The sequence below is a fragment of the Miniopterus schreibersii genome (assembly GCF_964146895.1).
Source record: "Miniopterus schreibersii genome assembly, chromosome: 5".
Taxonomy (NCBI): domain Eukaryota; kingdom Metazoa; phylum Chordata; class Mammalia; order Chiroptera; family Miniopteridae; genus Miniopterus; species Miniopterus schreibersii.
In genome coordinates this window covers 56,047,030-56,061,586 of record NC_138106.1, presented here as the reverse complement: position 1 = coordinate 56,061,586, position 14,557 = coordinate 56,047,030, and the positions used below count along the sequence as shown (strand labels likewise).

The 14,557-nt window shown below is 38.0% G+C and overlaps 1 protein-coding gene across 4 annotated transcripts; it reads left to right on the top strand.

Annotated features, from left to right (window-relative positions):
- Positions 1-1,629: 1,629 nt before the first annotated feature.
- ABHD10 (abhydrolase domain containing 10, depalmitoylase) lies at positions 1,630-14,557 on the top strand. 4 transcript variants are annotated; one of them, XR_013998961.1, is made up of 7 exons: positions 1,630-1,851; positions 4,155-4,338; positions 9,440-9,551; positions 9,934-10,071; positions 10,711-10,758; positions 12,401-12,476; positions 13,397-14,557. XR_013998961.1 is itself a non-coding variant. In XM_081139346.1 (6 exons), the coding sequence occupies exons 1-6, from the start codon at positions 1,710-1,712 to the stop codon at positions 13,450-13,452; spliced, it is 708 nt and encodes a 235-aa protein (XP_080995472.1). In that variant the 5' UTR covers positions 1,630-1,709; the 3' UTR covers positions 13,453-14,557. The 4 variants fall into 4 exon arrangements, 3 of the variants coding, with proteins under 3 accessions (XP_080995472.1, XP_080995470.1, XP_080995471.1); XM_081139346.1 differs by lacking the exon at positions 10,711-10,758; XM_081139345.1 differs by lacking the exons at positions 10,711-10,758; positions 12,401-12,476 and adding an exon at positions 3,777-3,892 and having other exon boundaries at positions 1,652-1,851.

Here is a 14,557-nt window from a genome sequence, read left to right as displayed (position 1 = left end):
TTCAAAATGTTTTAATCTGTGTATAGTCAGACACTTTTATTCTTTATGATTTGGGGATTTCAAGTCTTAAGATAAAGTCCCTTCTATCCCCAGACTATAAAATATTCTCCTAAATGTATTTTATCTTCTAAAGTTTATTCTTCCATTGATATATTTTTTGATCCCCACCCAAAGATATGCTTTTATTGATTTTAGAGAGAGGAAGGAGAGAGAAACATCATGTGAGAAACATCCATTTGCTGTCTCCAGTATTCGCCTGGAGCGGGGATGGAACCCGCAACCTAGGTGTGTGCCCTGAGGGGGGATCAACTGCAACCTTGGGTGTGCTCCACCACGCTCCAACCAACAAGCCACCTGGCCAGGGTGAGATGTTTTTATCTACTGGAATTTATTTTTGCATATAACTTGAGGCAGGGGTCAGAATAATTCAGTAGTCAGGCAGAGGAAGAGCTAGACCAAAAACGAATGTAAAAGGGGTGAAGGCGCTATGAATGTTCCGTTCCATTCCAGGTATTTATAGAAGTAGGTTTAAGGCCAGACCTTGGGAGCCTTTCCCGCGCAAGTTAAAACTGAGGGGGTTGGAGGTGGAGGATGTGCAGGGGATAAATGGTGATGGAAAAAATAAAATGAAATAAAATGTGGATGCATACTTTAAATAGGGGCACGTCTAAACCGGACACGCTCAAGGCGGGCCTGTGTGGCAGGCTTGCAAACTAAGAGATCTAAAATAACCACAAAGGGTGGTCTGAAATGAAAACTTTTAAAACATAAGCAACTTATGGGTGGTAGCCACGTCCTGAAAGGCAGTATTTTTCCCTAACAAAGGTTAATTTTCACCTTAACTAAGCCTGTTGGTTGTCTTTTGCATCGGAGATACCCTACCTAACACGTGCCTTTGCAAAACATACTATTACCGGACCCTCAATGCACCAGGGCAGAGACCAGGAATCCTGTCATTGATACCTTGTTAAATGTTGACTGTTAACAACCCTGTACCCACCTGTGTAAAAGAAGTGTGTGTCTATCATTTTACTTTTTATCCAGCCCCAGAGGTTTCCCCGCTTTGCCTTCTCCCACCTCCCTAATCTATCCCCAGTGGATTTCCTGAAACCCACTTAGGTCCCCCCCTTTGCCTGCCAGCTATAAAGCAAGGTGCATCATCTCGGCGAGCGGAGGCTTTGGCTCCCCAGCAATTGTCGGCAGTTTGGCTCACACAAACTCACAAAAATTCTTCACAGGTTTGGCTTATTTCTTACATTAACAAAAGAAAAAGATATAATGCAAAAAAAAACAAACAAAAAACTCAGAGTGAGCGATTTGTAATGCACCAAGTTTAGCATTTTATGCTTCCGCTCCCTGGTGCCCTCGGGTTGATGAGATGGTTTCCAATCCAGGAATCCTGGATACGGTTTCTCTCCGCGCTTCCAGCCTTGCAATAGGTACCGGTCCGCGGAATAAACAGTCTCCCGAAAGCCTGCTGGAGCTTTCCACACCGTAACAGCCGAAACTCCCTCGGAGAACCAGCAGCCGCAAAGCCAAAAGGCTGCCAGGAGCCAGACGCTGTGCGCACGCGCGCTTCCGAGTGCCGCAGGTCCTCCCGGCGCGCTTTAGCCAAACCCGGCCGCCCGCCACGGCGCCTGCGCAGCCCCGTCCCCGCACTCAGCCGGCTCCTCCGGAGGTCAGCGCGGGGCGCGGGGGCCGCTGGGAAGATGGCTGGCGTGGGCAGGGCGGCCGCGGCTGCCCGGGAGCCTTGTCGGAGGTGGGGCTGCGCGGCCGGCTCCTGCGGCTTCCACCGCGGCCTCAGCGCGTCACTTGCACGGAAGCCCGAGAGGGCGCCGCGGTGGCTCCCAGGTTGGTGTCCGAGAGGCGGGAGCAGGACGCGTTAATTCCGAACATGCCGGGTCACGTCCGTTCCTGTCTAGGGCGTTTGTGGCGCCCCATTCAAAACTGTCCTTCCCCATTCTCAGCACCCCAGTTCTAGGCGCTTCCGACCGCCCTGGCGACGGCCGTGGGGAGAGCTGCGCCGCGGCGCCGGGGTGGCTTGGACAGCCGGCCCTTGCGGGCGTCACGCTCGTTACTTTGGGGATCCTGCTCTCCGCCCGCCCGGCCTGCGCTCGGCGCAAACGGGAGAGAGTGACTCGTGCGGTTCCTGTGGCTGAGGAGCTGCGCGTCCTTTTTCCGGGGGTTGGGGGCGTGGGCGGGGGAGGGGTTACAGGCCGGGTCTCCGCGCGGAGGTGCTGAGCCCCGCCCTCCTTTGGTTTGCGATTTACACCTTGAGAGTGTAGGAAGCGTGTTAAGATCAAGCCTAATTTCTAGTTTTGTCTTCTGGGTGCTCCGGCTCAGGGAAAACCATAATCATTACGTGACCGAGGAAACTGGAATTTAAACCAGAAATCAGAGCCCTTGAATATTTTCTTTACCTTGTGTTTGGTTCCTCCCCGTCCCACTCCATTCCCGGCCCCACCCTCCCCTATACTATAGAGTCTTTCTGAATTATGCCTTTTTAGTTTTGGGTTCTGTGGCGTCCACACCTTGGCCGCTCGGATGCATGATGGCTTGGAATGAGAGCTGTCATTGCAGATACTCTTCGTTTTGAGTTTAAATTTTTAAATGTTTATCATCAGTTTAACTTACATTTAATTGTGCACAATCAGATGTTTCTCTAGCAAAGTAGAGTATGTCATTTTATTAACCACTCAATCTCATTAAAGACTGTAACACTCTTCCATCTATTTAGCAACCAGTCATTGAGCTCTTAGGCACCAAGCTTTGAGCTAATCCTTATTGTGCAAACATCATTTATGGATATAATGTTAACTTGTCCACTTATAACTTACCAAGGTTAAATAAATTATTGTCTCACGGAGACATTCCTGTGTTGGGAAGTAATATTAAGAGGACAGGAAGGATTTTTGAGTGCTGAGCTAAGGAAATGGGAAATAAACATTTTGCTTATACAGTCTGCCAGCCAACATAACTGGCTCCTATTAGCCCAGTTTTTCACTAAAAGTTTTAAATTTGGAATATTTCACTACACATTAAAACTTTGAAACAAGCTTACGTGTAAAAGAAATAGCTTTAAGGTCTCCAATTTAATGTTTTTCAATCAATTTCTTAAATCCAGAATGAGGTGAACTTTATCAGCGCACTTGGAAGAGACAGAAGTTTTTGTTAGCCACAATAAAGTGGAGGAAGTTTTCATGTAATATAAAATAAGATTTTCTCCGTCAAGAAAAACACTGTAAGGAAATACACAAACCTACTTTCTTTGGAGGGAAGAGGTGGGCTTATAAATGAATTTTTTAAAAATATCTTTCTACTTTTTTTTAAGAGCAAGTATTGATTTTATAGTGGGGAAAGAACTTTAAAAACAACGAAGTGGAGTAACCTTGTAAGGTCTACCAGTTGTGCCGTTGTACTTAAATTGCATTAAGATCTGTGTGTACCAGTCACAGAATGCCTAACCAACAATAAAACACAGTGATCCTGAGTCCTATGAGAAATCTTTCCCCCCAAATGATACTATTGTGATTGGCTATTACCATGGCCCATGATTTAGGGGTGGAGAGGGAGTCAGTAATAAAAGGGGCAGAGCACCTCCCCCTTTGAAACTGTTTCGCCCAAGGGCATACCAAACTCCGTTCTCCCTCTCCCCACCAGAAAGGAGAGGATGTGAAACTCCTCAAACATTAAAAAAATTAAAAAGAAGACAGAAAAGTTCACGAGAGGGCTAAAATTCGTGTAAGTAAATCTGAATGTTGATTGATGTTGTTTAGGACATGATAGAGCAGGAACAGGAAAACATTTTTGATGATTCTCTGTCTTGGTGCCTTGAAATTTCCACCTCATCACGTATTTTGGAAGAAGCAAGGTTGGATCTTGCTCAAAGAAGGTACTGATTTTGAAATGATTTTAAAAGATATGTACACACTTGTGACTAACACTTCAGTGTTTTTGTTTTTTCTATCAAGTGGAAATTGTATTTGACATCAGTTTGACAGGTTAAGAAAGTTAAGATTGAAAATATATGTGTGTGTGTGTGTATATATATATATATGTATATATATATATATATATATATATATATATATATATATGGTTTTCTAAAAACTGTATTTGCAAACTATGGTTTATGTTTTGTGTACTTTGTTTAGCTTGCAGACAAAAGACATCAGTCTCTTTCCTTAGTCGACCAGACCTTCCAAAACTGGCTTATACGAAACTAAAAGGCAAAAGTCCAGGAATTATCTTCATCCCTGGTTATATTTCTAATATGAATGGTACAAAAGCATTGGCGATTGAGGAGTTTTGCAAATCTCTAGGTCACGCCTATATAAGGTAGGAACAACACATTTCAGAGAAAATATTACTACCATTTAGCATGGCAGCGGAGAATTACTTCTGCTCTAACCAATTAAAGCAAATACCAGCATTTTTATAGGTTAATTTGTTTAATGGTTGTAAACTTTCTTCTTGTGATTTAGGGTGCTTGTAAATGCAACCTTTAAAAGACCTTTTTTAAAAGTCTTTGAGCCACACTCGTGCTGGCAGGAGAGGAAACTAGTGGTAAACTAAGCTCTTTAGATACAGTAATATAACAACAAACCAATGTACTAGTTGGCTTTCTTGTAATCTCTTGTAATTTTATTGTGGTTTTCTGTCAAGGACGTAAGGACTTTTATTTGACCACTGTTTATTACCTTACTTTTTAAAATAGGTATTTAAAAATAATATATATATATATTTAAAAGTACAGTAAGTCCTCACTTAACATCATTGATAAGTTCTGCAACTTTAAATGAAATGACATAATCAAACCAATTTTACCATAGACTAATTGATATAAACAAGAGTTAAATTCCTATGACATATCATCTACATTATAATGAAACAACCTTAAACAAAGCATTGGAAGACCTCCTGTATTGTAAAATTAGTATTGTATAATTCACATTTCCTCTTTGTTTTCTCTTTCTCCTCACTCCCGTAATCTGAATATGTATAAGCATAAGTGGAGATATGTGGTGTTTAACTAAAACTTGATTTCACAATTTGTAATATTTTATGCTGATAATTATTTTAGTAAGATAACATGTTTATGTTGTTGTTATTAGGTTTGTTTACCTATAACAATCATTTATTTAGTGCCTAATTTGCCAGAAGAGATAGTATGGTTTAATAGAAAGAGCACTGGCCTGGAATTCAAGAAACATGGGTTCTAGAATCAATTCTAGCAATAACTGTGACAAGATGAGCCAGTTAATAAACACTGGACCTAAAACACCCTAAAAAAAGGAGGAGGTTGGATTAAGGTAATTTCTGAATTCTTTTCCAGCACTAACAGCCTAGAAAAGAGTAGTTCCACTAACATTTGCTCAATAGATCTAGAAAATATGGCTTTTAGAAATAAAATAATGAAAGTTAAAAACTTTTAAACTTTATCTGTTTAATATATTAGCAGAAATTGTCAGTTATATGGATTTAGTCTTATTTCTTTTGTTAAATTAACTCAGTGGTTTTCCTTTTCATGCTCAGACCTCTTAAAAAAATCTGTTGTGACTTAACTGTTATTCTGAAGACTGGTGTATGCTTTGTAGCACTGTACTGGGTGCTGTGAAATATAAAACACGGTTATTGCCCTTAAAGGACCTTTTATTGGGGTTGGGAAACAGGATCATCTATATTGATGAGAAATTTGGCAGAAATACCCATCAGAATGTGATAGTGTCAAAAGAGCAGTACTCTTTATTGTACCAGGTGAGAGAAAGAAAACTGGAGAAAGTCTTTATAAAGAAACACTGAAGAATAGTTAGGTTTGGGGTAAGAAGGAAGAGCTCTCTAGGAAGGAGATTAGCCTCAGCAAAACATCATGAACACGTCATTCTCCCATCATTCTCCCTTTTTTGTCCCTAACAGATTTTGAATCAACAAATCACATTTTTACCAGTTCTTGAGTTAAAATTGAGGTTGTGAGAACTACATACAGTTCCTATCTCCCTATAAGACATATGTGGATTTTCTGCATTTTAGATACATGTGAAATACATTTTAAAAGTATATTAATCATGATAAAAGTATAATGTTTATCGACTATTAAGTGGTAGAGTATTAAATGTAGCCTATGAATATCTTTATAAACCTTTATAAAGTATAGCCCTTCACTACAAATTTTTAGGTTGATCAAGTTTGTTTTTATTTGCTTTTATCAAAACTCCATTACAGTCTAATCACTATTAAATACTGATTGTACTTAGCTTGTTATAAGAAATTTTATCTTCTATTTATACTTCAGTTTCTCAGTTTACTTTTGTTGTGGTTTTTGGCTATAAAATTTAGATCTTGAGTGAGGAAATGGTTAGTTTTGTATATTATACAACAAGTAGTACATATGGCTGTGTGAAATTGTTTTCTTTTTTTTTAATCCTCACTTGAGGATATTTTGTCCATTGCTTTTCAGAGAGGGTGGAAGGAAAAGAGAGAGAGAAACATCGATGTGAGAGAGAGACAGTGATTGGTTGCCTCCCACAGGCGCCCCAACCCAGGCTGGGGATTGAGCCTGCAACCAAAGTACGTGCCCTTGGTTACAATTGAACCTGGGACCCTTCACTCCTTGGGCCGAAACTCTAACTACTGAGCTAACCCAGCTAGGGCTGAAAATGTTTCCCTAATGTCCTTTCACCATGCCTAAAATAAAATGGAGTCAGAGCTAAGGACTATTAACATGTTTTAGGGCTGGTATTCTATCATAGTTATTTCTAATAGAATATTTAATTCTAGATTTGGGAATATGTCCTAGAGGATTGAGGCTGCTAGGATAGACTTTTGTTACTGTGTTTGAAAGTCCTAAAACTGCTGAATGTATTTGAATTATCTTTAACTTTTGTTAGGGTTCTTACTTGTAACCTATTAGTATCACTAAATGGTTTTAATTTCCTTTATGAAGGGTCTTTAAGCATGTTCTGCATCTTTACCATATATTTGGAAGGGGAACCATAAAAGATGCAGAAGGAGAAATGTCTGATTGCCTATCTAGAAGGGGAAAAGAAAGACTAATTGGTGCCTTTCTCTCCTCTTTTCCCTGGTCTGTCCCCTCCGTACCCTGGACTGAGGGGAAATAATAACTGTGATTTAGACTTCAGTAGCTGCCTCGTTACCCTATTTCCCAAGGATCCAAAATCATTTCACCATATATCTAAAGAAAATTTTAATTTCTTCTTTCTCCATCACTTATAAATCCCTTATCTGTAAGAAAATACACTATATATTACATATATACTCTTAGATGTATAATAAACATACTAGGATTTATTAGTTTTTATCAGATTTTAAGAATAAGAAAAACATGAAAGCTTTGAATTTGAATAAAGTAATTATTTTTACTTTTACCTTCCATTTGTATTCACTTAGAATATATTATAATACTCGGTGTGTGAGGTTTACGTACATGGCCACATGGGGAAAGCAAAGACAGAAATAAGATAATGTTTTATTCATCCAAGATCCTACAGTCTCAGAGGAATGATGAAACACATACGTACACAAACTGTCTTATAAAGCAGGATATAATAATTTGATTGTGACTGATAAAAATGAACTCTATAGAAGTTTCATTAGTTAGAGATTTTTTTTTTTTCAATTTGTCTGGGAATCCTTTCCAGCAAAAGAGATTCACTTGTACTAACTTCTGAGAGAGGATATTAGTAATAAGGGTGGTGGGAGAAGGTATTTTAGGTGAAGGAAATAGTATGAGGCATGAAATAGAGACAGAAAACATAGAGCTTATTTTAGAAACAGCCAGTTGATCGATTTGGCTAAAGCAGTAGTTTCCTTTGGTGAAATGATAGAGGTCAATCTCAGGTGGCCAGAATATAATGGTCTTAAAAAAACAGGCCAAAGCACTAAATTTTTATGTTGTTTGTCACAGAGAGCTATTGAAGTTAATGCCATATCAATATAATCTTAGAAAAAGCCGGACAGTTATAAAGTGGATCCATCTGAAGAGAGAATAGAGTGATAGAGGCACAGTTAGGAGGCTACTTTGATAGGCTGACTTTAAGGTGACAAAGACCTGCACCAAACTGCAAAGAAAAGAATGAATGTGAGAAAAAAATGTGAGTAAATGAGAATGCTACAGGGCAGGCAGTGTCCTATACCCTGGAAAAACAAACTTGAGTAAGACAATCTGCCCTTAACTGACATTCTATTCAAAGAGACAGATATTCAAAACTTGATTACAACACACAGTATGAAAAGTGTTAAGTACATATAAAAGAAAGTGATTGACTGGTACTAAACAGGGCATATATGTCAGAGAAAGTTCCTCAGAGGAGGTGACATGACTAGGAATTTGGGTGGGGAAGGAAGGTCTAGACATTGGGACACCATGCAAAGGCTCAGAGTTATGAATGGGCTTATCTGGGACTTGGGAGTACTTCAGTATGACTAGGGTTTTTATCTACTGGAGTGGTATGGTGCTTCATGATTTATTGAATTGAGACCTTGAGAGGTGAAATTCACAGATCAGGCCGACTTTGAGCCAGGAGAACTAGGAAGTTGGAAGGAGAAGGAGACTAAGTGGATGGGCTGGTGATGAGTTGGATTCTCAACCTTCCACTGATTCAGAAAGTATGTACTAAGTAAGCACCATGTGCAAGGTACTGGCCTAGGCACTGGGAAAGCAGTGGTACATAAAACAAAGCCTGTGCCCATATGGAGCTTCCATTCTAATGTGGGAGACAGGTCACAGAAAATAATCAAATGTCATATATAATGTTAAATGGCAATATTTGCTATGAAGAAAATAAAGCAGGGTGAGGAAACAGAGTGATGGAAGAAGCACCATTTAAGACTGAATGGTCAGAGGAGACGTCTCTGGGGGTATAAATTTGGGCCAAAGACCTGAATCAAGTGAGGGAACAGTCTAAGTGGGTATCTGGAGGTAGAGTATTCCATGTGGAGAGAAAAGCTGATGTAAAACTCCTGGGGCAGGAATACGGGTGGTGGTTTCCATTAACTTCAAGAAGGAAAGTGAGAAAATGGTTGGGAGGGGAGAGCAGTGAGGAATGAGATCAGAGAAGAGTCGGGGCCAGAGTGTGGTGAGGACCTTGGGTTTTATTTTTAAATTATAGAAAACGTTTGGGGGATTTGTGCAAGACAAGATTTTTGTTTTAAAAGGATCGCTGACTACAATGTGGGGAATAGTCTATGAGGGCCAAGAGAGGATAGTGATGTGGACCAGGCTACCAGCAGTGGAGGACGTCACAAAGCGAGTGGCTCTAGGGAGTATTTGACAGTTAAGCCAATTGGATTTTCTGAAACATATATCATTTTAATATATTTTAGGCAGTGTATAATGATGAATATGCTATATTCCTTAAAAGCAGAGAAACAATTATATAGATAGATATCTAGATATAGATATGTATTTTCTCTTTTCCAGGTTTGATTACTCAGGAGTTGGAAATTCAGATGGTAATTTACAAGAATGTACAGTGGGAAAATGGAGAAAAGATGTTCTTTCTATAATTGATGACTTGGCTGAAGGGCCACAGGTGACTGTTTTTGTTAAATATGATGTAATCGTTGATGATAACCTCATGATATTTGAGCTGTTTCTTTGATATGAACATTTATTTAAATGTTAACCAATTTTGATATTTGATTTAAAATTCTCTCATTTTTACTTTCTCATAAAATGTAAGTACCATTTTACTTATTTTTACAAATTTTATATTAATTTTATAATTCTCCATTATAAACCTAATACTTTAACAAAAAGTAATCATAATTTTAATTCTACTTTGTATCAAATATTAGAAGTCCGGGGGCCAAAGGATATGAAATAAAAGTACATACATTCTATTATTAAATTACTTACCATTTAGAAATGGAAAAGAAATTACTCTTTAAAACTATACATATTTTTATTTATAGATATTAGTTGGATCTAGCCTCGGTGGATGGCTTATGTTTCATGCTGCGATTGCACGGCCACAAAAGGTTGTGGCTCTTATTGGTATAGCTACAGCTGTAGATGGCCTCGTGATAAAATTTAATGAGCTTCCTGTTGAGGTAAGTCACAGGCAACCTCACTGTATACCTCGTATCATTCTTCTGCTACCTTTTCTTTTGAATATTTGTTCATGTGTCATCTTTCCTTTGACTTACTATATTGGCCCATCTTTTGTCTTAGCTACTTCTTTAAATACCATCTCTTTATTTTCTTTACTATTTGGTCTCTTGTTTAAGGTTTCCTTTTCTTCAGTCCCTTCAACTCATTCTGGCAAATATTTGAGCCATATTAATGAAATAACACTTTAAATTTCTTTTTTTAGCAGCATTTTCTTTATTAATTACATTAACTATTTGGATTATACATCATGATCTGTTCTTGTCATATTTTGTGACTTATGGGAAATAGTACCTATTCTTATGACCATATTAAACTTGACTAATCAATTATGAAACTTTTTTTAGCCTGAAAGCAGCCTCCAAGCACACACTGTCAGTCCATTAGAATGAACACACAGGAGATGAGATTTGCCATTTCTGGCTTAGACACTTAGTTGACATTCTTTATTTTACTCCTAATTCTCACCTTAAAAGAAAAAAAATGCTTTTCATTATTAGCATGTTCCTCAGTAAGTTATGGTAGAATGAGGTTTCTGAAATAACTGGGAAGGTAATTACTGTATTATACTTTATTTTTAGACATATGTTCAAGCACGTCAGTTGTCTGCATGAATAAAGAAATAGTAGGTAATAGTTGTATATTTTTGTGTATGCTCTTTATTTATTTATTGCAATCTGTTGATTTTTCCTTGGGCATCTTTTTTCAGGGATCTAAATTTTATCTGTGGGACTAAGATCCTGGTAGGCCTGCGGCCCAGAAAATTAAAGAAAGGAAAAAACAGTCTAGAGCAGGGGCTCAGAAGATATAGTCTGCGGGCTAGCAGCAGCAGCAGCACCACCTGAGAACTTGTTAGAAAGGCATATTCTTATGGTTCTTGTCCATTTTCCTTTACTTATTTCACTTACCGTGATACTCTCAAGATCCTTCCATGTTGTTGCAAATGGCAGTATTTCATCTTTTCTTATGGCTGAGTAGCATTCCATTGCATGTATGTACCACATCTTCTTTATCTAGTCACACATCACATCGAAGGACACTTAGGTTGTTCCCATGTCTTGGCCACAGTGAGTAATGCAGTGAACAGCAAACATAGGGATACTGTGTGATTTCCCTCATATATGGGTTATAAAACAGAAAGTAACAAATAAACTCATAGACACAGACAACATTATGGTGGTTACCAGAGGAAAAGGGAGAGGGGGTGTTCAGAGGCTAGAGGGGGCAAATATACGGTGACGGAAAGGAGACTAGACTTTGGGTGGGGAGCATACAATGCAATATACAGGTGGTGTATTATAGAATTGTACACTTGAAACCTATAATGTACTAACCAATATCACTGTATTAAATTTAATTCAATTAAAAAAATCAAAAAGCATATTCTTGACCTTCACCAGTGACCTACTAAATCAGAAACTGGGAATGTGCCCAATAAGCTGTTTTAAAGCCCTTCTGGTAGAGTTTAAGAACCACTGCTCTAGAAAGTGAAGTTTGTTCTTAGCTTATGTTGCTCTTCCCAGTTCCTTAAGAAATAGCATTGTCTGCACAGTCAGGTTCTTTATGATTTCCTCTCAGGGCTAAAATTGTGAGGCTGTTTTTTCTTGCACTTACCTCCTATTTCTGAATTTTCTTCACTTTCTTGGTTGTTTGTCATACATAGTTGCTCAGTATCCTCATGCTGCTAAAATTTCCTACCATTGCATCTTTCTGCATCTAAACCCTGGACCTGTTAACTCCATCCTCTAACTTGCTAATATAGCACTTCTCATGGTAAGAAATTATTTCAAGAACATAGCAGACTGGAAAGGAGTTGATTTAACAGGTTGATTTTTTGGGGAAGGGGGGTTATTGGCAAATGACAAGATCTACATTCATATGTACATACATACGTACATATCTATCTGTACGTGTGTGTTCATATCACTCAAAGGGAGGATCTGGTATATGTAGCTACCCCGAGTGAGCAGGTCTATATTCTGCAAATCAAAGCATTTCTTTGCTAATCCTAAATCAGACCAGGAAACAGTTAACAGAAACATGTTAGTCCTTGTTAACGTAAAAGCAGGAGTAAGAAAAGAGCAGGACACTAGGGCCACTATGTTTTCTTTTCCACACAAACAACTAGCCTTAACAGTGTCCAGGGAGCAGAAGAGGAGATTTTTACTATCTTTTCTAGTCCTGGGATATTAAGACCCAGCATTTTTCATTGTGTAGGAACTTGGCTTATCTCTTAACTGACTAATCATTGTCTCCTTCTTTGGACACTAGAGGGCATCAGACAGGATGTACAGCTGTTTGGAATCCAAGCTTCTCAACCACGTTGCCCTGATACAGTTTCTTCTTGGTATAGAACTTACACATATTGTACATTTTCTTTGGTTAATACTGTTTTTGCTATTTCTGAACTTCTCTTTTTGAGGATTTGGGGCATATAACATTCTGTAAAGTTTGTTCTTCAAATGAACAACATTCATTTCTGTGTCAGATAACAGCTATTTGGGCAAGGATGCTTTAAATGCAGCTATTATTGTGTCTCAATAATTAGCATAGTTTTCACTTCATCTAATAACCAGTGAAACTAAGTTCTAATTACTAGAAATAATTATAAATTTAGGAGTAATTCTGAGTAGTTTGAGGATAACTGAGTATCAATTTTGCTTTAAATACTTGGTTCACATGTGTTTTTTTAATGCAGAAAACCCCATGATATTAATATAGATTCATACATTTTATAGTTTTTTTAGTTTCATTAATTTCAAATCATTTGAGACAGATATTTAGAAGTATAGCTTTCAGTTATACAGCTTTTTCACTGAAATCAATTTCAACCACTCAGTTTCACTGAATCAAATTTTTTTTTTAATGTATGCATGTAATTTCTTTTTCTTTTTTTAATATATCTTTATTGATTTCAGAGAGAGGAAGGGAGAGGGAGAGAGAGAGAGAGAAACATCAATGATGAGAGAGTTATTGATCAGCCGCCCCCTGCACGCCCCCGACTGGGGATCGAGCCCGGAACCCGGGCATGTGCTCTGACCAGGAATCGAACCTCAATCTCCTGGATCATAGGTCGATGCTCAACTGCTGAGCCACACCCAGCTGGACTGAATCAAATTTTTTGGAATTAAAAAACACATTAAAATGCCTAAAAATATATATATATTATGTTGTACACCTTTTACTGTTTAAATTCTTAGATTGTTTAATACTATTGCATGTGTTAATGTTTAATAAGTATTTTATTTTCCTAATTTTTTTCAATAGATAAAAAAGGAAATAGAGATGAAAGGTGTGTGGAGCTTGCCATCAAAATACAGTGAAGAAGGATTTTATCACATTCAGTATAGTGTCATTAAAGAAGCTGAAAACCACTGCTTATTACATAGCCCTATTCCTGTGACATGCCCTATAAGATTGCTCCATGGCATGAAGGATGACATTGTGCCTTGGCATAGGTCCATACAGGTTGCTGACCTAGTGGTCAGCACAGATGTAGATGTCATCCTTCGAAAACATAGTGATCACCGAATGAAAGAGAAAGCAGACATTCAACTTCTTGTTTACACTATTGATGACTTAATTGATAAGCTTTCAGGTGTCGTTACCTAGAATCCCATTTTTAGTTGGTGTGTAAACTAATGGATCCAGAAGATTGGGAGAGGGATAACAAATGGAAGACCCTGATACTTAGGTTTTTTTCCTCTTACCACTATTTTGTAGATATCGCATGAGGTTTTATTCAATGATGTCTTTGCACTTAAGTGATACAAATTGTGAAGAAAGTACAGTTGTCCCTCTGTATCCTCTAGGGATTGGTTCCAGGACAACCCCCACCCCTCAGATACCAGAATCTGAGGATGCTCAAGCCCATTATAGAAAAATGGCATAGTATTTGCATATAACCTTAGCACATCCTTCTGTTTACTTTAAATCAGCTCTAGATTATTTATAATACCTAATACAATGCAAATGCAATGTAAATAGTTGTCATACTGTATTGTTTAGGGATCAACTTTCTGGAGTTTTGTGTTTTTTTTTAAGTATTTTTGACCCATGGTTGGTTGAATCCAGGGATATAGAACCTGCAGATACAGAGGGCCAACTGTACCAGCTGCTAGAAAATTGGAAAATTTTCTTCCTTCAGTCCCTGATTTCTTTCTTCATTAATATATTTCCTATTTTTTTATTCAAGAGATGTTTAACTTCTAATGCATTTGTTAACTGCCAGCTTTTAATTGTATTTTCATCCCCTTAGAATTATTAATAAAGCTTAAAATGTTTGTATTTTGTTTGGTATTGTATATGGAGATTTGTAAAATTCTGATTTTAAAGTGCAGTTCACAAAATATAGGAAAATAAATCTGAAATTATTAGAGAAATGTCTGGAGCATAATAAAGTTCAAAAAATAAAGATACTACGTTATA